Raw genomic sequence first — 25,104 nt, forward strand, 5'->3', positions numbered from 1 at the left:
ATTCCACTTTTTGTTCAGCGTTATGGTAATAAAGCGTTGTTTTTTGCCTCGTTTTTTTTTTTTTTTTCTTACGGTGTTTACTGAAGGGGTTAACTAGTGGGCCAGTTTTATAGGTTGGGTCGTTACGGACGCGGCGATACTAAATATGTGTACTTTTATTGTTTTTGTTTGTTTTTTTTAGATAAAGAAATGTATTTATGGGAATAATATTTTTTTTTTATTATTATTTATTTAGGAATTTATTTTTTTTTTTTTTACACATGTGGAATTTTTTTTTTTTACTTTTTTACTTTGTCCCAGGGGGGGGGGACATCACAGATCGCAGATCTGATAGTGTGCACAGCACTCTATCAGATCGGCGATCATACTTTCATCGGAGCAGGCTGCAGCTTTCATCTGCAGCCTGCTCCGACCCGGAAGTACTCCCTGCAGGACCCGGATACAGCCCCTCGGCCATTTTGGATCCGGGGCCTGCAGGGAGAAGACGTTCGGTACGAGGTGAGTACATCACCTTGTACCGATCGTCTCAGGGAAGCACGCAGGGAGCCCCCTCCCTGCGCGATGCTTCCCTGTACCGCCGGTACACCGCGATCATGTTTGATCGCGGTGTGCCGGGGGTTAATATGCCGGGGGCGGTCCGTGACCGCTCCTGGCACATAGTGCCGGATGTCAGCTGCGATATGCAGCCGACACCCGGCCGCGATCGGCCGCGCTCCCCCCGTGAGCGCGGCCGATCGCGTATGACGTACTATCCCGTCGGCGGTCATGGGGGCCCACCCCACCTCGACGGGATAGTACGTCAAATGTCGGGAAGGGGTTAACCTTCTCTGTTGAGAACTCCGTTTTCAGGCTCCCTCTTGTGGTCACAGATGGTATTGTGTGACTTTGGTTTTTTGGCTCCCCCTGGTGGCTTGGTTTATTATCCTGCAGGTCTGGCTGGATCAGCTGCCTCGTTATCCACCAGGGAGGCTCTTATTTAGCTCTGCTTCACTTCCACTTGTCGCCGGCTGTCAATGTATTCAGTGCTATTCTGATTGCTCTTGATCATCTTGTTTTCTGCCTCTTCAGGATAAGCTAAGTTCTGTTTGAATATTTTTTGCTCATCTGCTTGCAATATGATTTCTGTGTATGATGAGTCTAGTCCAGCTTGCTAGTATGTGATTTCTTTTTGCTGGTAAGCTCTGGGGTACGGAGTTGCTTCCCCCGCACCGTTAGTTGGTGCGAGGGGCTCGAGCAATCTCTATCAATATATCTTTGGGGTCATTTCACTGAGGCAAGCAAGGACTTTCTTTCCCTCTAGGAATAGTCAGTTTCTCAGGCCGTGACGAGACATCTAGGAATTTTTTAGGTAACGTTCCACGGCTACCTTTAGTTGTGTGCGGATAGGATCAGGTTGCGGTCAATCTAGTTACCACTTCCCCAGAGCTAGTTGTCCTTTAGTACTTAGCTTGTCAGACCTGCGATCCTTGCCACTGGGATCATAACACTTCTCCAGTCCACAAACTTGCAGTGAGGAAATGTTACCGGCATCTGAATGAAATTTTTGCTACTGAAGATATATTACGGGAAAAGTTGGTGTCAGTACCATTAGAAATATCATCTAAATGTTCAGCTATGCGAGTTTTTAACTTCCTTATTGTGCAGCTTACATGGGCTAATTTACAGATGGTACAATCAATTTTATAAACCACTGACTTAGTGTTACAATTAATAAAGCTCCTAATGTCGAATTTTTTAGTATTGTCATGATTGTGAAAAAATGTGGTATTGATAGCTTGTTTGCATGCTTTGCAATTTGTTGTTCCACATTTATAGCTACCCTTTGTGCTCCACCATGTCTCCCGAGAAGTACGAGATGTGTACATGGTAGGAGACAAAACGTTACCTATAGTGGGGGCCTTTCTTGCTACTATATTGCATCCACTTTGTAATATCAATGCAAGTGTGGGATCCTCATGCAAAATTGGAATGAATTTTTTGATGATATTTCTGATTAAATAAAATTGAGAACTATATTGCAAACATAAAAAAGGTTTACGACCAACAGAGTCATCAGTTATATTGTTAGAATTATGAGAGGAAATCAAATCCTCATGATTTTTGGCTGCCACTCTATTTAGAGCTCTATTCTTACAAGTCTTCTTACAAAAGTTCTGTGTTTAAATTTTGTTGATCATTACAATTACGTTTAATTCTAGTAAACTCACCAACAGGTATGGACCTGATGGTGTGTTTAGGATGACAGCTTTTGGCATGAAGAATTGTTTTGCCACTCATTGGTTTATGATACGTTTGTGTGGAAATCTTGCAATCCTGAACCCCACATAATTTCAAATCCAGAAAAGAAATCTGATGTCTATCAAAGACATGAGTAAACCTGATATTCAAATTATTGGAGTTGATGTAGTTGATGAAATCTGGTATGGCAGATACATCGGCACCCCATATGATGAGCATGTCATCGATGTATCTGCCATACCAGACAATGGCAGAAATAAAAGGAGTAGAGTCAGAAAACAAAAACTGAAATTCCCAAAAAGCCATGACCAAATTTGCTAATGAAGGTGAGAATTTTGCACCCATGGCCACCCCAGTATGCTGTAAATAAAAACATTGATCAAAAGAAAAAATGTGAGTTAGCAAAAAAAAAATATAACCTGCAAAATATAATTGATTAAATCTTGGGAATAATTACTGTATCTTGTCAGATGAAAATTCAATGATCTCATTGCCAAATCATGTGGTATACATGTATATAATGATCAGAGGCGTAGCTAGGGGTTCAGCTCAGGGGGGGCGAAACATGTGAGTGGGCCCCTAACAGGTGGACATATCATTAGTGCAAACTACACTCACGGGCCACTTTATTAGGTACACCTGTCCAACTTCTTGTTAACACTTAATTTCTAATCAGCCAATCACATGGCGGCAACTCAGTGCATTTAGGCATGTAGACATGGTCAAGACAATCTCCTGCAGTTCAAACCGAGCATCAGTATGGGGAAGAAAGGTGATTTGAGTGCCTTTGAACGTGGCATGGTTGTTGGTGCCAGAAGGGCTGGTCTGAGTATTTCAGAAACTGCTGATCTACTGGGATTTTCACGCACAACCATCTCTAGGGTTTACAGAGAATGGTCCGAAAAAGAAAAAAAATCCAGTGAGCGGCAGTTCTGTGGGCGGAAATGCCTTGTTGATGCCAGAGGTCAGAGGAGAATGGGCAGACTGGTTCGAGCTGATAGAAAGGCAACAGTGACTCAAATCGCCACCCGTTACAACCAAGGTAGGCCTAAGAGCATCTCTGAACGCACAGTGCGTCGAACTTTGAGGCAGATGGGCTACAGCAGCAGAAGACCACACCGGGTACCACTCCTTTCAGCTAAGAACAGGAAACTGAGGCTACAATTTGTACAAGCTCATCGAAATTGGACAGTAGAAGATTGGAAAAACGTTGCTTGGTCTGATGAGTCTCGATTTCTGCTGCGACATTCGGATGGTAGGGTCAGAATTTGGCGTAAACAACATGAAAGCATGGATCCATCCTGCCTTGTATGGAGCATCTTTGGGATGTGCAGCCGACAAATCTGCGGCAACTGTGTGATGCCATCATGTCAATATGGACCAAAATCTCTGAGGAATGCTTCCAGCACCTTGTTGAATCTATGCCACGAAGAATTGAGGCAGTTCTGAAGGCAAAAGGGGGTCCAACCCGTTACTAGCATGGTGTACCTAATAAAGTGGCCGGTGAGTGTATGTGGCAGCACATGGGCCCAAGAGTTTAGGGGGCCCATTTCTACCTCTAAATAAGGTGCAATTTTGTATTTTTAGAAGTTTTTGTGCTGCAAAGGGCCCATATATTGTTCTTGCACATGGGCCCTTTTCTGTCTGTGTCCACCTGTGGCCCTTAACCAGGTAACCATGATTGTAACTACGGTGGGTATAGGGGAACCTCAGAAGATGACCACACTGTTATTGAAAATAAATCTCTATACAATAACCAGGACTGATATCACCGCCATATGGTAATACCATATAGTGGTAGATACCAGTCCTGCATGACATAGAGAGATCACAGTACAGTTATTGATGATGACTTACAGAGGACGTTCTTTCCGGTGGAGCCATTCACTTTTCCCATCTTTTCCACCTGGCCCAGACTGACAAACTGTGTATACTATTACTTCAACATTTTTCAGTCACCGCTCTGTGTATAGAGAGTGGCGGCTGTAACTGATGCCCCGGGACAGACTGACAGCCGGTTCAGCACCGTCTGCCACCCAGTAGCTAGGCTTCAATGCTTCGTAAGTGCCTACTTAATATTTAGGAGTCCCCCTATGTACAGTTATAATGGCCCCAGCATCGCTGATGAGAGCAGGAGGTCATGTGATGATTTTCTTTTATTAAGAGAAGTCAAACTTGTCTAGTCAACACGTGCAAATAGCAAACGTGGTCGCATGACCACCTGATCACACCAGTGGTCTTGGGGTCTCATGACGGCAGGTGCCCCCCATCATGATTTGGCAGTCTGTAGAGTGACTGCAGACAATTATCCCAAGCCTTTAATAAAAGGGAACCTGTCACCCCCCCAGGGCCTACTAAAAGAGGGTAAAAGAGCCACCTTCTTCAGCACTAAGGCTGCATTCTGTGAAGGTGGCTCTTATGTTTTTTTATCCCTAATAACGCTGAAATATTCACTTTTATAAATTGTGCGCCATACCAGTATTGAGTCCGGGGGCTATGTTTTCTCCCCCTGACTCAGCCGCCTCGCAGCCGTTCATCATCCCACCGAGCACCGCCTCCTTTCTGTCTTGTGCCGTCACCAGCGCTCTGCAATTATTTCTCGGGCATGCGCAGTGCGCGCTGCCCTGGAACTTATATCAAGTGATGTAAGTCGATCGCACCTACGCACAGCACCAGATTCCCAGCCCCGCAGTGTGAATAAATCATAACACTGCGGGGCGGGATCTCGGTCCTCCGCTACACGCAGGCGCGATATCAGTACATCAGCTGATGTGAGTTCCAGGGCAGCACGCACGGCGCATGCCGAAAAATAAGAGTCCAGGCATCGGCGCCCCGGTGGGATGATAGACGGCTGGGAGGCGGTTGTGTCCAGGGACAAAAGACGTACCCCCCAGACTCAATGCGGGCATGGCACGCAATTTATAAAAGTGAATATTTCAGCGTTATTAGGGATCAAAAACATAAGAGCCACCTTCACAGAATGCAGACTTAGCGCTGCTGAAGGTGGCTGGCTCTATTACCCTAATAGGCCCTGGGGGGGTGACAGGTTCCTTTTAATAATTTAATTATAAGCAATGTATTCTTATAACATAGAATGCAGCCCGTGGTTACTGTATTGTTATACTTGTTAGGGGGCAGACAGACGGACGTATTTCTCATGTGAGGATCGCATCACAATCCTTGGCTCTCCTGACCTGAGGCTGACAGTTGCATAGTAATCTATTGCGCTGTCAAGCTTATGTCAGGAGAGGTGTCAGGGCCAGTCCGAGGATTGCAATGCAATCGTCACGAGTTATACAGTGTCTGTCTGTGCCCTTATGTTAATACTTATCCTTGTTATAGTAATATTAACCTTCTTTGCTATGCTTGTTTAAAGGGAACCTGTCACCACGTTTTTGGAAGATGGGATAAAAATAGCGTTAAATAGGGGCAGAGGTGGGCGTTACATTAGTGTGTTTGTTATGCGTTTATTACCCACCTAAGTTGCCGAAATACCTTTGCAAAGTCTCCGTTTTCGCCTGTCAATCAGGCTGGTCTGGTCAAAAGGGCGTCTTGTCTTCCCCCAGATTTTGCGTAGTTTTCCGTTGGTGGCGTAGTGGTGTGCGCATGCCCAAGGTCCCGAATCCTCTGCCAGGGGATTTAAAAGAGCGCGCTGTTCGTTTTCATTGGTGATCGGTGGGCGCGGCCATCTTCCTTTGGCCGCGCGTGCGCAGAAGCGGCGCTCTGCTGGCCGCGGCTTCAGGAAAATGGCCGCCGCGATATCCATCTGCGCACGCGCGGCATCCCGCGGCCATTTTCCTGAAGCCGCGGCCAGCAGAGCGCCGCTTCTGCGCACGCGCGGCCAAAGGAAGATGGCCGCGCCCACCGATCACCAATGAAAACGAACAGCGCGCTCTTTTAAATCCCCTGGCAGAGGATTCGGGACTTTGGGCATGCGCACACCACTACGCCACCAACGGAAAACTACGCAAAATCTGGGGGAAGACAAGACGCCCTTTTGACCAGACCAGCCTGATTGACAGGTGAAAACGGAGACTTTGCAAAGGTATTTCGGCAACTTAGGTGGGTAATAAACGCATAACAAACACACTAATGTAACGCCCACCTCTGCCCCTATTTAACGCTATTTTTATCCCATCTTCCAAAAACGTGGTGACAGGTTCCCTTTAACTAATACTTATAAAAGACCCAGCTCGCAATAATAAAAAGCCCCCGACCTCCCCATCTCCAGCCCCCAAGACAGCAACTATTAGGGTATGTTTCCAAGGGGCGTATTGCTTGGGTTTTTGCTGCGGATTGGATGCTGTGAACATCCGCAGCGTCGAAACCGCAGCTTCCAGGTGTTACAGCATAGTGGAGGGGATTTTATGAAATCCCATCTCCACTATGCATACATAGACGCAGGTGGCAGACCTGCGTAACCGGACATGTGACGCATCTTTCTAGACAGCAGCGTGTCTATTTATCTTGTGGAGATGCTCCGTCTCTACAAGATAAATAAAACAGTCTATGAATAGGATGCGGTGATTCCACCTGTGTTCAATGAATATATGCAGAATCGCGGCGCTTTGGGTGGAGCGGGGTATCTGCTGCGTCCAAAGCGCTGCCAATACACCTCGGGGACACATACCCTCACATATGATGGAGTGAATATCTCATAACATTAAACAGTATAAGAATAATCAGCCCCCCAGTGCCCCCTTACCCACGTCAGCCCTCACAATACCCTCAGACTCTCCCATTCACCCCCAGTACCCTGTCCCCCTCCCAAAATACCACCATCCTCTCTCATTCACCCCTACAGTGCCCTGTCCCCCTGCACACCCACAATAACCCCTATCGTTTCACATTTACCCCACAGTGCCCTGTCTTCCTCTCCCACTTCAGCCTCTACAATATCACAATCCTCTTCCATTCACCCCCACAGTGACCATGATGTGCCTAAATAGAATTACTCTAATAAATTCTATCCCCACTTACTGATGAAGTTTTCAGGCAGACAGTGAGGAGAACCAGGAAGTGTCCAGATAGATGCAATAGTGATGTGTCGTTCGCGAACGAGCCGACACAAAGAGCCGGCTCCCTGCTGTGAACGATGGGAGCCGGCACACCAGTGAGAGCCACTAAAATCCCTGAATGGCTCTCACTGGGTGTAAAATCCCGGACTTTGGGAGGCGTAACTCCGCCCACCTGAGCAAACCCCTCCCACTCTTCAATTTAATTGGCTCTCTAAGAAGTGGGCGGAGTTTCTGAAGTAGGTGGGCGGAGTTTCGGACGCATGAACATATATTCAATAGGGATTTAATAGGATACTAAAAGAGTCGGCTCAGGAGCCGAAAGAGCCGGCTCTTTTTGGTGAGCGGAGCCATGAGAGCCGGATCACCAAAAAGAGCCGGACTGCCCATCACTAAGATGCAAGGAGGGCACTAGGACCCAGCGTGCCTCAGCCAAACCTAGCGTGCACACTGACTGCACAGCCAGAAAGGAACTGCAGCTGCTGCTGCCAGCCAGGAAGAGACTCCTCTGGTGAGACCACATTGCACTCTGCACGGAGGGAGGCTCTGCAGCCGGCATTGTGCTGCTCTCTCCCTGACACCTCAGACTCCGCAGTGGATCTCCCGGTGGGCCCCTTCAGGTGACTGGGCCCGGGGCAATGGCCCCCTCTGCCCCCCCAGTAGCTACGCTACTGATAATGATATAACATCCACACTTAGCCAGGTATAAGTTGATGACCACTTTCTGTTTGATAGAACACTGAGAATGTCCCTGGAATCTTTAATATATCCCGGGGTACGTCGAACTAATGGCTGAAGCAATGAGTCAAGCCATTCACATAAGTGTTCATTTGCAGCCCCTATTCTCGAGACTATGGGTCTCAGAGATGGAAACGATCCAGGTTTGTGTATCTTTGGCAAACCATGCAAAATGGGCAAAATAGGATAATCAACTTGCAGAAATTCTGCCTGTTTTTTTGACAAAACCCCCAAACTCGGTCCATCCTGGATAATTCTATCAGTTTCTACTATTATTTATTTCTATAGCACCATTAATTCCATGGTGCTGCACATGAGAAGGGCTTACATACAGGGTTATATATATCAGTTTCTAGTTTATATTGCACTGTTGGATCCTCTTGTAGTTTTTTTATATGTGAGATTATCCCCCAACAATTTCTCCATTGCACCTCTATGATCCTCAGAGTTCATGATAACTATCACTCCGCCCTTGTCAGACATTTTGATTATTATGTCCGTCATTTTTTTCAATTCTGAAATGGCATTTTGATGTTTTTTTGACAAATTATTTTTATTAGAATTTCTTCTTGTGTTGTTTTTAAGCAGTTTCAATTCACGCTCTATAACCTCCTGAAATCTGTCCATACAATCAGGTCGAGATTGAATCGGATAAAATGATGGATTTCTCACTTTGAAGCTTCTGGACTGACTGAGTCACTTGACATGTTGGTTTGTGAACTGAGTTCTTGAAGCGTTAATACCGAATATTGTTCCTGAAAATCCAACCCATGAAATTCATTAGTAACCATATCAGAGGTATACACTGAATTGGAAAAATCTTCAAAAAAATGTCTTTTCACTGTCAAATCACGCATGAATTTATTTACATCAAGAATAGTGGAAAATAAATCAAAATCCTGGTCCACAGCAAAATTCAAACCATGTGATAACACTTAAATGTTCAGCTGATACATTTCTTGAAGATAAATTCAGAACATTGTCAGGAATTAATTCATTGAGAAGGTTTTCTTGAGGCGCGTTGTCATGCCAAAGTGTCTTTCTGTGCTTGCGGCCGCTGCGCCTTGTGCGTTTTTTGACAGCCTGTGTGGTCTGTTAGAAGAATGTCTGAAGAATCAGAAGCACTGAAATTGTCAGACGACTCATAGTTGGACGAATTGAAGCTGACCTGTGTCTTCCTGGCATTTTTCTCACCATGTCTCAGAATAGACTTCGGAGTTCTAATATTGCCAATCCTAAATCCTGTTGGAAGAGTAATCATTCAGTTCTCTCTGAAATTTACGTTTTTTTCTTTGAATAATTTCCTCCTCCAATGTGAACACCAAATTATGCATTTTTTTGAAAAATTCCTCATATTCAGCAGCATCCTTGTGGTTGTTCAGCGTATAATTAAACGCATAAGATTTAATGAACAGTCACTTAATAAATTGTTCCAATCTGGTGTGAATTCAGTACAGAAAGTAGTGGTGGATTTTTTCTTTATTCTCAGACCTCTTGATATCATTCTTTTGGAAACATAACTTTGTAAGGCTACGTTCACATTTGCGGTGTGCGCCGCAGCGTCGTCGCCGCAACGCACAACGCAAACAAAAACGCAGCAAAACGCATGCACAACGCTGCGTTTTGCGCCGCATGCTTTCAACGCATGCGGCGCAAAACGCAGCGTTTTTTGTAAACGCAGTTGCGTTTTCAACAAAAAACGCAGCGTTTTGCGCCGCATGCGTTTTTTTGTGCAGTGAGTCATTCTTCATCCCACCCACAAAAAAAAGTGTCTACACAATAGATAAGGGCCACCAATGGCTAGAAGAGGGTTGGTGTTTATGTAATTGTGTATATATACCATGGCAGACATGAATTCCTCCCATTTTGCTGGTATTCATGATGGAGCGTCCCATGGACAGTATCGTCATGGATATGGAGATGGAATTTGCCTTGGCTCATGCCTATGCTGTCGCCTGTGCTCATGAAAGAGAAAAACGGAGATGGATTCATCGCCGATTTTGGATACACCCTATCTTGGAAGTCCGGGAGAGCCGTGGAGCATACCATAGCTTGTTTGGCGAACTGAATGAGAACCTGGAGAAATATTTCGAGTACACCAGGATGTCTCAGGAGAGCTTCCGGTATCTTCTGCGTCAGGTGGAAGGAGCCATTAGCAGGCAGGATACTCAGCTCCGGAGAGCTATATCCGCAGAGGAGCGGCTGCTGGTGACTCTACGGTACGTAGCTGTTTGAATGACTGAGATATGTTCGGCTACGTTCACATCTTCCCTTTTTTTTTTTTTTTTTTTCTTAATTTTTGTTGGGGGTGGTATGGTCAATGTACTTTTATAAATTGCAATGTACTAATGTAATTTCTTTATCTTCTTGGCAGTTTCCTGGCTACCGGAGAGACCTTGCGATCCCTTCAATTTCAGTTCCGGATTGGAGTCTCCACTCTCTCCGGAATTATTGCTGAGACCTGCCGCGCTTTGTGGGATAATCTCCGTGAAGAATTTTTACCCGTCCCTACAAGCGATATCTGGTTGGCCAACGCCGAGAAATTTGAGGAAGTGTGTTCGTTTCCAAACTGTATTGGCGCGGTGGATGGCAAGCACATACGGATTACCAAGCCAGGGAAAAGTGGATCCCTTTTCTACAACTACAAAAAATATTTTTCCACTGTGCTGATGGCAATTGCCGGTGCGGACTGCCGTTTTCTCGCAGTCGACATTGGTGCGTTTGGCCGTTCAAATGACTCGCGCACATTCAAAGAGTCGGATATGGGCCAAAAATTATATGGCAACAATTTCAATTTCCCCCAGCCACGACCTCTTCCCCACACCGAAGGCCCTGCGATGCCATTTGTTGTGGTTGGGGATGAGGCATTCCAAATGTCTGCCAACCTATTGAAACCCTACTCCAGTCGGGGCTTGGACCATACGAAAACGGTAATTAGTTCTTACCAGTAATTGTATTTCCAGGAATCCACCTGACAGCACTATTAGAGGACGTCCTTCTTATCCGCAGTGGGACAGGAACCACAAGTTAAAAGGACCCTCCCCACTCCACCCACCAGTGATTTTCTAAGTACCACATCTGGATGGATGCAAAAAAGAGAGTTTATTTACAATTACACACCAATGTTACATCACATTAGTCAGTAGTAAAAGTTTGCAGTGGGAGGGAACTAGTAGTGCTGTCAGGTGGATTCCTGGAAATACAATTACCGGTAAGAACTAATTACCGTTTTCCAGTCCACCACCTGACAGCACCATTGGAGAATACCAAAGGATGTTAACTAGGGTGGGACTACTGCATGTAAGACTTTTCTACCAAAGGCTAATTGGTCTGATACGACATCTAATTTATAGTGTCTAGCAAAGGTAGAAAGACTAGTCCAAGTCGCCGCCCTACAGATTTGCTCAGCTGAGGCACCCCCCCTTCTCTGCCCATGATGTAGAAATGGCTCGTGTTGAGTGGGCCCTAAGAGTGTCCGGGGGATCTTTCCCTTGGTTTGTATATGCTAGGCTAATCATGTTTATAATCCACCTAGCAATGGTTGATTTTGCTGCCTTGCAACCCCTATTTGGACCACCGTATTGAATAAATAAGTTAGTGTCCCGTCTCCAGCTTTTTGTCGCCCCCAGGTATTTTAGAACAGTCTCCCTAACGTCAAGGTTATGGTAGACCCCTTCTTTTGCGTTTTTAGGGTGTTGGCAGAAAGAAGGAAGGATTATCTCCTGATTGATATTGGTAGATGATACTACTTTGGGGAGGAAAGCTGGGTTATGTTTGAAGACTATTCTGTCGTCAAAGATTTGAAGATATGGGTTCTGGATAGAAAGAGCCTGCATCTCCCCTAGCCTTTTAGCCGATGTGATGGCAATCAGGAAGGCGGTTTTAAAGGAGAGATTGGCTATGTCCATATCTTCTGACAGTAAGTAAGGGGTTTTACACAAAGTGTTAAGGACCAAGTTTAGGTCCCAAGGAGGAGTTGATTTCCTCACAAGTGGCCTCATTCTCTGTGTGGCCCTGGAAAATCTGGCTATCCAGGGATGGGAGGCTAGTGATGTATCAAAAAATACACTAAGTGCTGCAATCTGTACTTTTAGAGTGCTAGGCCGAAGGCCCTTGTCAAATCCGAGTTGCAGGAAATCGAGGATTTTGGGGATATCTGGTTTTGAAGTATCCACATGACCTTCTCCCAGAAAGGAACAATACCGCTTCCAGATCTTGTTGTAAATCGCCGAAGTCACCGGCTTTCTGCTTGCCTGGAGTGTGGTAATGACATCTTCTGACAGGCCTCTAGATCTTAGGGTTTGTCGTTCAGGATCCAAGCAGATAGGTGAAAAGAGTCTGGATTCTTGTGGAATACTGGACCTTGAAGTAGAAGGTCCTGCCTGTTCGGTAGAAAGACTGGTTCTTCTGTTGACATCCTGGACAATAGAGAAAACCAGCTCCTTTTCGGCCAGAAAGGAACCACCAGGATTACGGTTGCTCTTTCGTCTCGTATCTTCCTGAGTGTCTTCGGTATCAGAGGAAGAGGCGGAAAAGCGTATAGGAGACCTTCTCCCCAATACTGAGACAAGGCGTCTACTCCTGTGGCTCCATCTAGAGGATTCAGAGAAAAAAATGCTCTGGCCTTTGTGTTTGACCTGGTGGCAAAGAGGTCCACCTGAGGCGTTCCCCATTTCTGGCACAGACTGCTGAATACTTCCGGGTTCAATTCCCATTCTCCGGGATGTACCGACTTTCGGCTCAGGAAATCTGCAACCTGATTCTTGGCACCTTCCAGGTGAACTGCCGAGATGGATTTGACAGATCTTTCTGCCCACCTGAAAATCTGGTCTGCTAAGTGTTGCAGTGGTGGATGTCTCGGACCTCCCTGGTGTCTCAGAAATGCCACTGCTGTGACATTGTCGGACAGTATTCTCACGTGTTTGTCTCGGACCAATGACTGGGCCTGGCACAACACTTTCCAGATCGCGTACAGCTCTCTGAAATTCGACGATCTTGCGGCAATTTGAGGAGTCCATTCTCCCTGGTAGTATGTTCTCCCTATATGACCGCCCCATCCGTATTGACTGGCGTCTGTGGTAACCGTAACACAGGGATCGAGTATCCATGGAACTCCCTCTCTCAGGTTCGCTGGTGTGGTCCACCAGGTTAGGGATTTCTTTACCGAAGGAGACACAAGCATCTTCCTGTCTAGGGAACTTTGTTTTCTGTTCCAAGATCCTAGGACTTCTCTTTGCAACTTCCGCGAGTGGAATTGGCTCCATCTCACACAGGGTATGCATGCTGTCATGAAACCGAGTATCCTCATTGCCTCTCTTATGGAGGGGGTACTTCTTCTGAAATGGTGGATGTGCCTGATCAAGGTCTCTTGTCTGTCTTCTGGTAAAAAAGATGTTCTTAGATTGGAATCTAAGATCACTCCCAAAAATTTTATTCTGGAATTTGGGACCAGGCAGGACTTTTTCCAGTTCACGATCCACCCCAGCTCCTGTAGGATGGAAAGAGTGAACGTGCAGTCTATCTTGAGGAGTTTCTGTGATTTCGCCATTATCAGGAAGTCGTCCAGGTATGGGACTATGGTCACATTCTGATTCCTTAGATAGGCCACAACTTCCGACATCAGCTTGGTAAAGATCCTGGGCGCTGAAGCAAGCCCGAAGGGGAGACATCTGAACTGGAAGTGATGTACAATCCCCCTGTTCATTATGGCGAACCTCAGGAACTTTTGGTAGGAGAGGTGTATCGGGACATGATAGTATGCGTTGCTTAGGTCTAGGGTACACATTACCATGTCTTTGTCTATTAGAGGCGTCGTGGATCTTATAGATTCCATCCGGAATCTTTTGTACCGGACCCATTTGTTTAATGGTTTTAAATTTATAATCGTCCGGGAGTCTCCGGATGGTTTCTTTATTGAAAACAAATGGGAATAATGGCCTCTGCCTCTTTCTGAGATGGGAACTGGCACAATCGCTTCTAATTCTAACAGCTCCTGAATGTTTGTCCACATGGAGGAGTCGGAGAGCGGGCAAGGTCGGGTCACTACAAATCTTTCTGGGGGACTGCTGGAGAACTCTAATTTGTATCCCTGTGCAACTACTTGTAGAATCCAAGGATTCTGGGATACCTTCTGCCAACCCCCTAGAAATTTCTGTAATCGACCTCCCACCTTTATGTCATTTATTTGACTTTGGTGTGCCTGCACTAGGGAAGATGGAGTCTCTACCCTTTCCACCCTTGGGATAAGACCACCTCCCAGTCTTCCCTTTCCCCTTGTAGTTTGTCCTCTGACCAGGTCGGGACCTACGAAAGGGTTGATATTTTTTGGTATTCTCCTCAGGAAAACCCTTCTTTTTATCTGAGGCTTTTTCTAGAATATCGTCTAGAATCGGCCCAAATACTTTATTTCCTGAGAATGGGATTCCACACAATTTATTTTTTGACTGGAGATCCCCCGACCAGGTCTTTAGCCATATGGCTCTTCTGGCCGCATTAGACAGGGATTCGCTTCTAGCCGCAAACCGTACAGATTCGGCAGAAGCGTCCGCCATAAAGCCTGTTGCGAGTTTGAGCAAAGGCAATGATTTAAGGATAACCTCTCTAGAAGTCTTGGCTTTGAGGTGATCCTCTAAGTCGTCAATCCATAAGTGCATTGACCGGGCTACGGAAGTTGCCGCTATATTGGCCCGTATTATTGCCGCGGAGGACTCCCAAGTTCTCCTTAGCAAACCATCCGCTTTACGATCCATAGGATCCTTTAACGCGGAAGAGTCCTCAAATGGAATTGAGGTCTTCTTCGCCACCTTTGCTAGTGGGACATCGATCTTGGGAACTTCATCCCAAACTTTAATGTCCTCAGGGTTGTAGGGCAGACGAAGTCTAAAGTCCCTGGGAATCACTAGCTTCTTCTCCGCTTCCTGCCACTCTTCCAGGATCATGGAACGGATGTGGTTGTTGACGGGGAAGACTTTTGTCACCTGGGCATGTAATCCGCCAAACATCTCGTCCTGGATCGAGGTTTCCTCTGGTGTATCTTGTAGCTGCATGGTGTTACGTACAGCATAAAGAAGTTCATCTGTGTCTGCTGCGGCGAAGAGATATCTCTTCCCTTTGCCCACAGATCCGTCTCTTTCCTGGTCAGAATCCTCCGAAACCTCACCCTCGGAAGAAGGGCTAGACTCCCTTGGCCTCTTCCGTGAAGTCTGTGGTTCTGACTGAGTCTGGGGAAGATTCAAGCCTGAGATAGAAGCCTGAACCTCCTGTCGAATCATGGTCCTCATGCTGGATAGTAGTGCCGTCTGCTCATCACCCACAATTTTGGATGTGCACGATCTGCACAATGGTTTCCGCCAATTTTCTGGAAACTTAGTGGCACAAATCGGGCATTTATTCTTCCCCGATTTTTTCCTTTCAGTTGTGGGGATGGGAGGCTCAGCCTAGGGTAAATAGACATACGTGGCACCGTAAGTAGGGAAGCGGGGGGGGGGGGGGGGAGGGGTGGGCTTTGTGGTATGGCTTTACATAGCCTACTCACGTGCCCCTGAAGCTGGTCAGTCCCCTCAGGTCTGGTAGTGTCCTCCATGATGAGGATAATATTACAATACAGCCGTGTGCACCTTTTGTCAGGATAGCCGGCGGAACAACGACCCCCATTGTATGCTTATATAGGTTTTACCTGGTTGATCCTGCCTCCTTACCGCGCCCCGCGCGGTCGACCATGCTGAGAAAAGGCCTTCCTGAAGGCCGGCGCTGCCGCTAGCGTCCTCCGGTCCGATGCTTGCCGCGACCGGAAGTGACGCGGCCGCCGACCGGAAGTGACGCGGCCGCGTGTCCTGGAGCCGGCAGCGGCTGCTGCACAGAGAGCCCCCGCCGAAACGGCTGCGGCCGCATGCGGGAACAGCCGCCGCTGCAGCAGACAGCGCCCGGGCCGAGAGCCCCAGCAAGGAGAAACGGACCTTGGCCCCAGGAGCAGCGCTACACTGGGGGAGGCTGAGGGACCCCCCATCGCAGGTATCAGCCGCAGATATCTTGCGGCGGGGAAGGGAAAGGCTGGGCCCCCTGATCCCCACCATCTGCACAGCACCGTCTGAGGCTACGTCTTGCAGTTCCTATCCGCAGTGGGACAGGAAAAACACTGGTGGGTGGAGTGGGGAGGGTCCTTTTAACTTGTGGTTCCTGTCCCACTGCGGATAAGAAGGACGTCCTCTAATGGTGCTGTCAGGTGGTGGACTGGAAAAGGGTGTTCAATTACAGACTGTCCAGGGCCAGAAGGACTGTGGAGTGCGCCTTTGGCATCCTTGTCTCAAAATGGCGGATATTAGGATCCGCCATTAATCTGAAAACTGAGACAGTGGATGAGGTGGTGAAGGCGTGTGTGGTTCTCCACAATTTTATTCTGGCCAAAGAGAGACTGAACGTTGATCTCGATGAAACCATAGCCAACCCATTGCCCAATTTCCATGATCATCCTCTGAGGACAAGTGTGGAAATTGCGCAGATGAGGGATCGTTTTGCGGCCTATTTTGTGTCAGATGTTGGCCGTCTGTCATGGCAAGATACAATGGTGTAGTAAACTGTTGGACTGTATTCTGGTGTGACTATGCTAAAAATAGTTCACCAATGTAATGTGCCTTATCTAAAAAACTTGGAACCCTTTGTTTTTAAAATGTTGTGTTTTAATAAAAAAATTTTCTTAAGTTTTCTACCCTGCTTCAAAGACAAAATTTATACCATACCATATAACATATTTATTTGTTTGTCAGATCGCCGTGTATCGTTGTGTTTGACAGCAAAATCAACGATACCAGCGATGTTTTACAATGGTAATCAGGGTAAATATCGGGTTACTAAGCGTAGGGCGGCGCATAGTAAACTGATATTTACCCTGTTTCCCAGTGTGAAAGTTTTAAAAAAAAACAGGACATATACTCATCTTCGCGTCCCCCGGCGTATGCTTCCTGCACTGACTGAGCGCCGGCCGGAAAGTGAATGCACAGCACAGCGGTGATGTGACCGCTCTGCTGTTAGGGCCGTCACTCAGTCAGGGCAGGGAAGCGGACGCCGGGGGACGCAATTCTGAGTGTATGTACTGTTGTTTTATTTACATTTAACACTGGTAACCAGGGTAATCATCGGAAGCGCGGCGGCCTGCGCTTAACAACCTGATGTTTACCCTGGTTACCCGGGGACCTCGGCATCGTTGGTCGCTGGAGAGCTGTCACACAGACAGCTCTCCAGCGACCAAATAGCGATGCTGCAGTGATCTGCATCATTGTATGTTTCGCTGCAGCATTGTTAAGTGTGAAGGTACCTTTACGGTATGTGTCCACGTTCAGGATTGCATGATGATTTTGTCACGATTTTTCTTCAGTATTTGTAATACAAAACCAGGAGTGGAACAATTAGAGGCAAAGTAGAATAGAAACATAAGCTCCACTTCTGTATTTATCACCCACTCCTGGTTTTGGGTTACAAATACTTATGTAAAATCATGACCAAATCCTCATGCAATCCTGAGCGTGGACACATACCCTTAGTGATTGAAAACACCTCATACACTTTATTGTTTGTAAACACCTCATACAGCAATGAGAGACACACCAAAAAAGGCAAAATAAAAATGGTAAAAATAGTGTCTGACATTGCATATATGAGTTGTTTGAAGCACAAAATATGTGTAGACGGCGCACGGTGTGACTTGCTGAGAAGTATACAGGTAAATAAGAGCAAATATTGTATTACAACCAAAATTTTTTATTGGGGGGAAACAGAAAAAAAAAAAGGGGAAATAAACTTAGGGGGTATCAACGTGTGCCACAAAGGGGGAATGGTATGTATCTTTTTCGGAATGGGGAGCGGAAAATGAGGATGATGACGACGACGAGGAGGAGGAGGATGTTGACCTATTATAGTCCAGGAGGCTGGATGGCAGGTCTAATGGGGAGCAAACCGCCACCTCTGCAGGGGAGGGAGGAGGCAACACGAGCCTTTGTGAGGTTCTTGGTTGGCTCTGGCTGCTCCTACTGCGGCTAGAGCCCCTACGTCTACTTGTTGTTTGTACTGGAGCAGCCAGAGCCTCAGTGCGTGTTCTCTTGCTTCTGTGTTTTTTTCTTTTCTTTCCCCGATCTCCCCTAGAATGATGGCTGCGGGAGGATGAGGGCCTGGCAGGAGCAGGAGGCACACTGCTATGGTGCCTGTGGTGGCGTCGCTCGGCACTTGGACCAGGGTGGGTTGGCTGGAGTGGCTCTGCAGCAGTAGTCGGAGTCATGCTAGCCAGCGACGGTACTACTGGCAGTGTCGCTGACTGCATGCGCCGAGACTGCTGCAGAGCCCTCACGTAGGAATTGTTGCAGTCCTGCATCACCGAAATCTGGAGTTCCGGCGTAAGGTTTTCCACCATGCCTTTAGCAATTGTGCTTAAAAAATGCTTTGCCGGATTTGAGAGCTCGGCTTCCAGGATTTCAAGGCGCCGTTCCATACTGGACATTTTATCGCTCAACGCCTTGAAACCGTTCTGGAACACCGTGCCCAAGTGCAAAAATTCGGGCATGACTGACCTGTCCGAGGCCCGCTGGCACTGTCGGGAATTCCCGAACGAAGGTGCGCCAGAGGCCTCGGGCAGGGGAAAACCTGATGTACCGGCAGCCGGTTCTCCAGATGATGGTGGTGCAAGCCTGCTGTCGCTGTGGGAGGGCTGTGACGGGTCAGATGGCGATCCATGAAGTTCCGCTTCACAGGGGGGAGCTCGCTGGAGGGTGCTGCTGTGTGTCCTGTGAAAAGATAAGGAAAAAATTAGTCTTCAATTAATAACCTATCACATACGCCAACTCCTGTTAAAAAATTAACATTACATGACACATCAATACATTACAATCCCCTGTCTCTCAGTCTGTGTTGCCTATAATAAATTGCTGATTGTTACCGCCAGCTGACCATTAGGGCTGACGATAACAATCATGGACATACCTACGGTAGAAAATGACTGGTCATTCCCGCTGCAAAAGTCAATGCATACCTCTGTCATCGTTTTAAAACATTTAAAAAAAAAAAATCTTTCTTGATGCTGCCTATGCCGCAAAATTAGTAAAAAATTTAAAGTAAAAAAAAACATTTATAAAAAAAAAATAAATAAATACACTTTGCTGATCTGATCGCAGGAACGGCCATGACGTTAGGATCATGTGATCCAGACGTCATCATTATTCATGCGATCAGAACTACCCTGACTCAGAACGTAACCTGTCATGGACTACAATGACTCACGCCTAACCAAAAAATTACTAATGGGCTATATACCATTCCACTAGGGTAAAAGGATGGCCAAAATGCTACAATGACTACATGGATGGCCAATACACTATGTTCCTTTGGAAATATACTATGTGTATATGTAGCTAGAACGTGTACTATGTGGCTGCGATATAGTGGCCTGGCAATCTACTATGTGGATGCACAATGTACGTGGCTGGGCAATGTACTATGTGGCTGTGCAATATGCTATGTGTCTGGGCAATGTACAATGTGGCTGTGCAATATGTTATGTGGCCAAAATACTTACTGTCGGCGGGTAAGGACCGGTCTTAGGAACTGGAGGGCCCTGTTGTATTTGTACGGCACCGACTTGGACGCAGCAGCACCACTCCGAGCTTGCTCCTCCGCAGCACGGATCCCCTTATTGAAACGGTCCTTCATGGATCGCCATCTGGTCCTCAACTTTTTCACTGTGAATGTAAAGACAAAAAAATGGTTACATATTTAGCATTTTAAAAGGATAAAACAACCGTGAGCGATGCAAAGTTTAGGCGTTGATCGCATCACACACGGTTGTGTTTATCCTGGCAAGATGGGTCATAGCAGCGTATCTGCAATACTCACTAAAGTTGCCTTTGGCCTTCGCTGAGGCACTGTCAAAGCCATCCCACAGCGACTTTGCCACCTCTGCCCACAAACGCCTCGACACCACCTGGTCCATGTGCCGAGGGTCACGGCTGTCCCACAACGGGCCACGCTCCTGGATGCTGGAGATCAGGAGGTCAACATCAATTCCAGTATCTCCTTGGTCCCGTTGTGAAACCTAGAAAAATTAGAAAACAAATAGGTTAAAAATATGCAAATAATAACAACCACCAGTACCTGGAATGATAGGTACCTTTGCCCTATCCTTTGCCATTTGATGTATGTATATTGATGTTTTCTACACCTGTGTTTTGGAATGTTTGTGTGCAGGGAGTTCAACTTTATTTTACCTTCCCCCAATACTTGCTGCCCTGAAAATCTATAATGTACAAAGGCCCCGTCTCACATAGCGATTTACCAACGATCACGAATAGCGATACTGCCTGGCCGTGATCGTTGTTAAGTCGTTGTGTGGTTGCTGGGGAGCTGTCACACAGACCGCTCTCTCCAGCGACCAACGATCAGGGGACCGAATTCAGCATCGTTGAAACTGTCTTCAACGATGCCGAAGTCCCCCTGCAGCATCCGGGTAACCAGGGTAAACATCGGGTTACTAAGCGCAGCCCTGCGCTTAGTAACCCGATGTTTACCCTGGTTACCAGTGAAGACATCGCTGGATCGGTGTCACACACACCGATTCAGCGATGTCAGCGGGACCTCAACGACCAAAAAACGGCCCAGGCCATTCCAACACGGCCAGCGATCTCACAGCAGGGGCCTGATCGCTGGTACGTGTCACACATAGCGAGATCGCTACTGAGGTCGCTGTTGCGTCACAAAACTAGTGACTCAGCAGCGATCTCGCTAGCGATCTCGCTATGTGTGACGGGGGCCTAAGCTTAGTAAACATCCCTAGTGAAAGCAGGATGCTCCTCAAATGTAATGTTCCTCACAGCAGGATGCTACTGAAAAAAAAAAAAATAAAGAAAAAAAATACTCACTCGCCGGCCTGACGCCACATCTTGGCCCCGATCTCTCTGCTCCCGCTGACCGTCTTCCCCCTCACTTGAAGAAGCCTGGAAAAATTGTATACAAAAATTATTGTCAATGCTACAAATGGCAGCGAATTGTAAGCAACTAGACATAATTACTCACCGCACTCCCCCGCGCCGATTGGCTATGCTCCGAAGAACTTGGCATTCTTGCAAGTTTGTTCTGCAATGAAAAAAATGAGCAAAAAATTACATCCAATGCCACATACAATAAAATAGGCCCAAAACATTAAAACAACCACAAATGACTGTTGACTGATAGGACAATGCAAACTCAAAAAGCGACACCACAACGCCATACATTGCAAGAGAAGACAATAGAAGAAACAATACAAGAATAGAACCAAATAAAATTCAGAAAAAATAGACACCTAAAAATTTCTACTGGAAAAAAAAAAGGCACAATGAAATAAGCAAACTAATGAACGCCATAATTTACAATTACAACAAGACATAATCCAAAACAACACCATCTGGTGACATCCACCAAAATACATCAGAAAAAGGCGCTAAATAACATTCTAGATACTAAGCAATAAACATTACGGGACAACCGCTGTTACAATATACAGCAACCCAAAAGATAAAACATAGTCCAAATGAAAAGAAAACACAATAAATTTTTTAAAAAAGGCCCCCAACTAAAAAAAAAAAAAAAAAAAAAAAAAAAAAAGAGGCCATACTACACACTTCTCAATGGAAACATTCAAGAAAGGAGATACATACGGAAGCCATGGGGAAAACGACATAAAACCATCAGTTAAAAAAAAAAAAAAAAAAAAAAGGGAAAATACAATTGAAAATAGAATGTCATAGCAGCACAGAACAATACAATACAAATGAAACATCATAAATGTAGCCCCCCCACCAGCAAGAAAAGACACTCAAGGAAAGAAAAAAAAAATGCCAACAGCATAAAACACAGCAAGACATGAGCCAAGAAAATGCCATACGGATACCCCCAACAATAGAAACCAGAAAAAGACATGCACCAGAAATTTAACATAAAAATCTGCCAAATTTAAAGACATTGAACAACCGCATGACACCAGAACAACCCCAAATCCATAAAACCAATCCAAAACCAAGCAAGGCCGGTGACAATAAACGCCATCATATAACGCCAGAAGTACATCAAAACAAGATTAAAAAACACAATTTTTCACTAACAACCCACAGTGCCATAACCGTACAATAGCACAGACCAAACATTGCACAAATTAAATCCAAATCAAAAAATAAAACACAGAATAAAAAATATGCAAAGAGAAATATATACTTACAGGTTTGGAAAGCAGATTCTCCTCTCAGTCTTGTCTGTAGTGAATAGCCTTGTGAAAGACAATGCCAAACCCCTTTTTTTTTATATATATATAGTGGTTTTTTTTTGTCTAGACAAAAGTCTAGACAATGTTTTGCATTTTTTATTGGAAAACGCATGCGTCGTACAACGCACCACGACGCAAGTACTTGCGTCGTCTGCGTTGTCAATACAAGTCAATGGGAAAAAAGCCGCATCGACGACGCAAACACGGCGCATGCGTTTTTTCCAAAGTCTGCGCCGCCCAAAAAATGCAACATGTTGCGTTTGCCGCGCCCTGACAGGTGCGCCCTAACGCCGCATGCGGCGTACAACGCACCAAAACGCATGACAACGCATGTACATGCGGCGCCATGCGGCCCCAATGTTAAAGATAGGGCCGCACGCCGCATGCGTTTTGGTGCGGCGACGACGCTGCGGCGCACACCGCAAATGTGAACGTAGCCTAAGGTAGTGAGATCCCACCACACCTTAGTTTCCTGCAGCCTTAATTTCTACAGCTGTTTAAAATTGGTAGAGAGGTCAGAAAAATCATTGGTCTCATTCATCAGGTTTATCAGAAAATACCCGAGCTGCTTTTTTCAGCCTTTGTCTGGATAAATCCGACATGATGAAGAAAACACCAGACACGGTGAAAATTAAACTGTAGTTGTTCAGAGTAAAGTGCAATGGTGCAAATGATAAGGTCTTAAATGTAATGGAGCAGTGAAAAAGTGGGAGCACAACAAACAGGTATAGCATGAAGTCAGCAAGAAAACAAAGGCAGCTCACCACCTTCCAGGTGCACGGGATTCTAATAATCCATTCATGCTTTCAATAAGACCCGCCACCTGTGGGTAATAGGGCTCATGATGCCCCCATTCTATATTTTGTTATAAGGCATGGTCTTTCGCTTGTTGTCCTGTAAAGTGAGACCCATTATCTGTTTGTACTTGCAAAGGAGTACCATAATATTGTGTAATCAGTTCTAAGGTTCTCCAAGTACTCCATTGGGTGACTGATTTACATGGACATCCCACCGTCAGTCCTGAGTATGTGTCTGCAGCTGTACAAATGTATTTAATAATAATGATAATAATAATTTTATTTATATAGCGCCAACATATTCCGCAGCGCTTTACAACTTATAGAGGGGACTTGTACAGACAATAGACATTACAGCATAACAGAAATCACAGTTCAAAACAGATACCAGGAGGAATGAGGGCCCTGCTGCTCGCAAGCTTACAATCTATAAGGAAAAGGGGAGACACGAGAGGTGGATGGTGACAATTGCTTTAGTTATTTGGACCAGCCATAGTGTAAGGCTCGGGTGTTCATGTAAAGCTGCATGAACCAGTTATCAGCCTAAGTATGTAGCAGTACAGACACAGAGGCTATTAACTGCATAAAGTGTATGAGAACATGATGGAGGAACTGGATTATGTTTTTGTTTTTTTTCATGGTTGTGCTATATACTACGGGCTGTGCTATATACTACGTGGCTGTGCTATATACTACGTGTCTGTGTTATATACTACATGGCTGTGCTATATACTACAGGCTGTGCTATATACTATGTGGCTGTGTTATATACTATGTGGCTGTGCTATATACTACGTGGCTGTCCTATATACTACGTGGCTGTGATACATACTATGTGGCTGTGCTATATACTACGTGGCTGTGCTATATACTATGTGGCTGTGCTATATACTACAGGCTGTGCTATATACTACAGGCTGTGCTATATACTACGTGGCTGTGCTATATACTATGTGGCTGTGCTATATACTACAGGCTGTGCTATATACTACAGGCTGTGCTATATACTATGTGGCTGTGTTATATACTACGTGGCTGTGATATATACTATGTGGCTGTGCTATATACTATGTGGCTGTGCTATATACTATGTGGCTGTGCTATATACTACAGGCTGTGCTATATACTACAGGCTGTGCTATATACTATGTGGCTGTGTTATATACTACGTGGCTGTGCTATATACTACGTGGCTGTGCTATATACTATGTGGCTGTGCTATATACTACGTGGCTGTGCTATATACTACGTGGCTGTGATATATACTATGTGGCTGTACTATATCCTGCACCCCGAACCCCCGACATCCTGCGACCAATCAGTGACAGATGCAGTCCAGCTGTGATATTGGCGTTGTATTTAAACACCGCTTTGGTCATTGGTCGTGCCCGGCCGGCCGCAACCAATCAGCGACAGGCGCAGAGTATTAGTCCTGGTGACTCTGCCCTCACGTCCCCCGACAGCGCCCTAATGGCTTCCTCAGCGGGGGGCAGGTCCCTGTACCTGAGGGCAGAGTCCCCAGGATGAATACTCTCTGTGGTAACATGGTGCACATTACACATGGGCAGTAGCCGCCTTTACAGGGCACTGAGCATTTTCTATGGAGGGTTGTTGGTGGGATATTTAAAATGTATGAGGGTCTCTGTGGCATTGATCATTATCTGTCCAACTAGTAAGAATTCCTGGTCTCTGTGACCCTCATTTATTTTGTGATATTCCCTGGTTTCAATTTTAATATTTAAATGTGAAATAAATTATTTCATTTTAAAGAAATCTACATTATTTGGATTTTTTCCTCCATGTTTCTCTAATCTATACACGGGGGATTGGAGCAGTCCTATGTATTTGCAGGGTGTTCTGACTCTTTTGGACCTTTGATCTGTAGAACGTGTGCACATGGCCGAACGCCTTTGTTGTGCTGAATGCGCCATGTTGTGACTTGTGGGAGGATCTGGCGGCTCCTGTGTGCTGTGTCCTTCCTGATCCTCCAGATCACTTTGGACGCGGTTTTCTTCCTTTGCTGCCGTCTCTTGGGTCATAT

At 45.9% G+C, this 25,104-nt stretch overlaps 2 protein-coding genes across 2 annotated transcripts in view; one reads left to right on the top strand and one right to left on the bottom strand.

Moving 5' to 3' along the window:
* Nucleotides 1–25,104, top strand: part of LOC143781303 (uncharacterized) — a 174,452-nt gene that overhangs the window by 101,462 nt on the left and 47,886 nt on the right. The gene's annotated exons all lie outside the window — the stretch shown is intronic.
* LOC143782049 (uncharacterized) lies at nt 9,016–25,102 on the bottom strand. The gene is made up of 5 exons (XM_077269147.1): nt 24,926–25,102; nt 19,866–20,064; nt 19,549–19,711; nt 18,174–18,760; nt 9,016–9,233 (listed from the first exon to the last, which is right to left on the bottom strand). The coding sequence occupies exons 1-5, from the start codon at nt 25,100–25,102 to the stop codon at nt 9,016–9,018; spliced, it is 1,344 nt and encodes a 447-aa protein (XP_077125262.1).

Source organism: Ranitomeya variabilis, chromosome 6, assembly GCF_051348905.1.
Source record: "Ranitomeya variabilis isolate aRanVar5 chromosome 6, aRanVar5.hap1, whole genome shotgun sequence".
In the NCBI taxonomy this organism is placed as follows: Eukaryota; Metazoa; Chordata; class Amphibia; order Anura; family Dendrobatidae; genus Ranitomeya; species Ranitomeya variabilis.

What these genes read in the sequence shown, in the direction of transcription:
- LOC143782049 (XM_077269147.1), bottom strand. Translation starts at nt 25,102, where the DNA reads ATGACCCAAGAGACGGCAGCAAAGGAAGAAAACCGCGTCCAAAGTGAT. An exon ending in CCGGTCCTTACCCGCCGACA is followed by an intron (nt 18,761 to 19,548) that starts GTAAGTATTTTG and finishes ATCTTTTCACAG; the next exon opens with GACACACAGCAGCACCCTCC. An exon ending in CCACCACAGGCACCATAGCA is followed by an intron (nt 9,234 to 18,173) that starts GTGTGCCTCCTG and finishes CTCTTCCAACAG; the next exon opens with GATTTAGGATTGGCAATATT.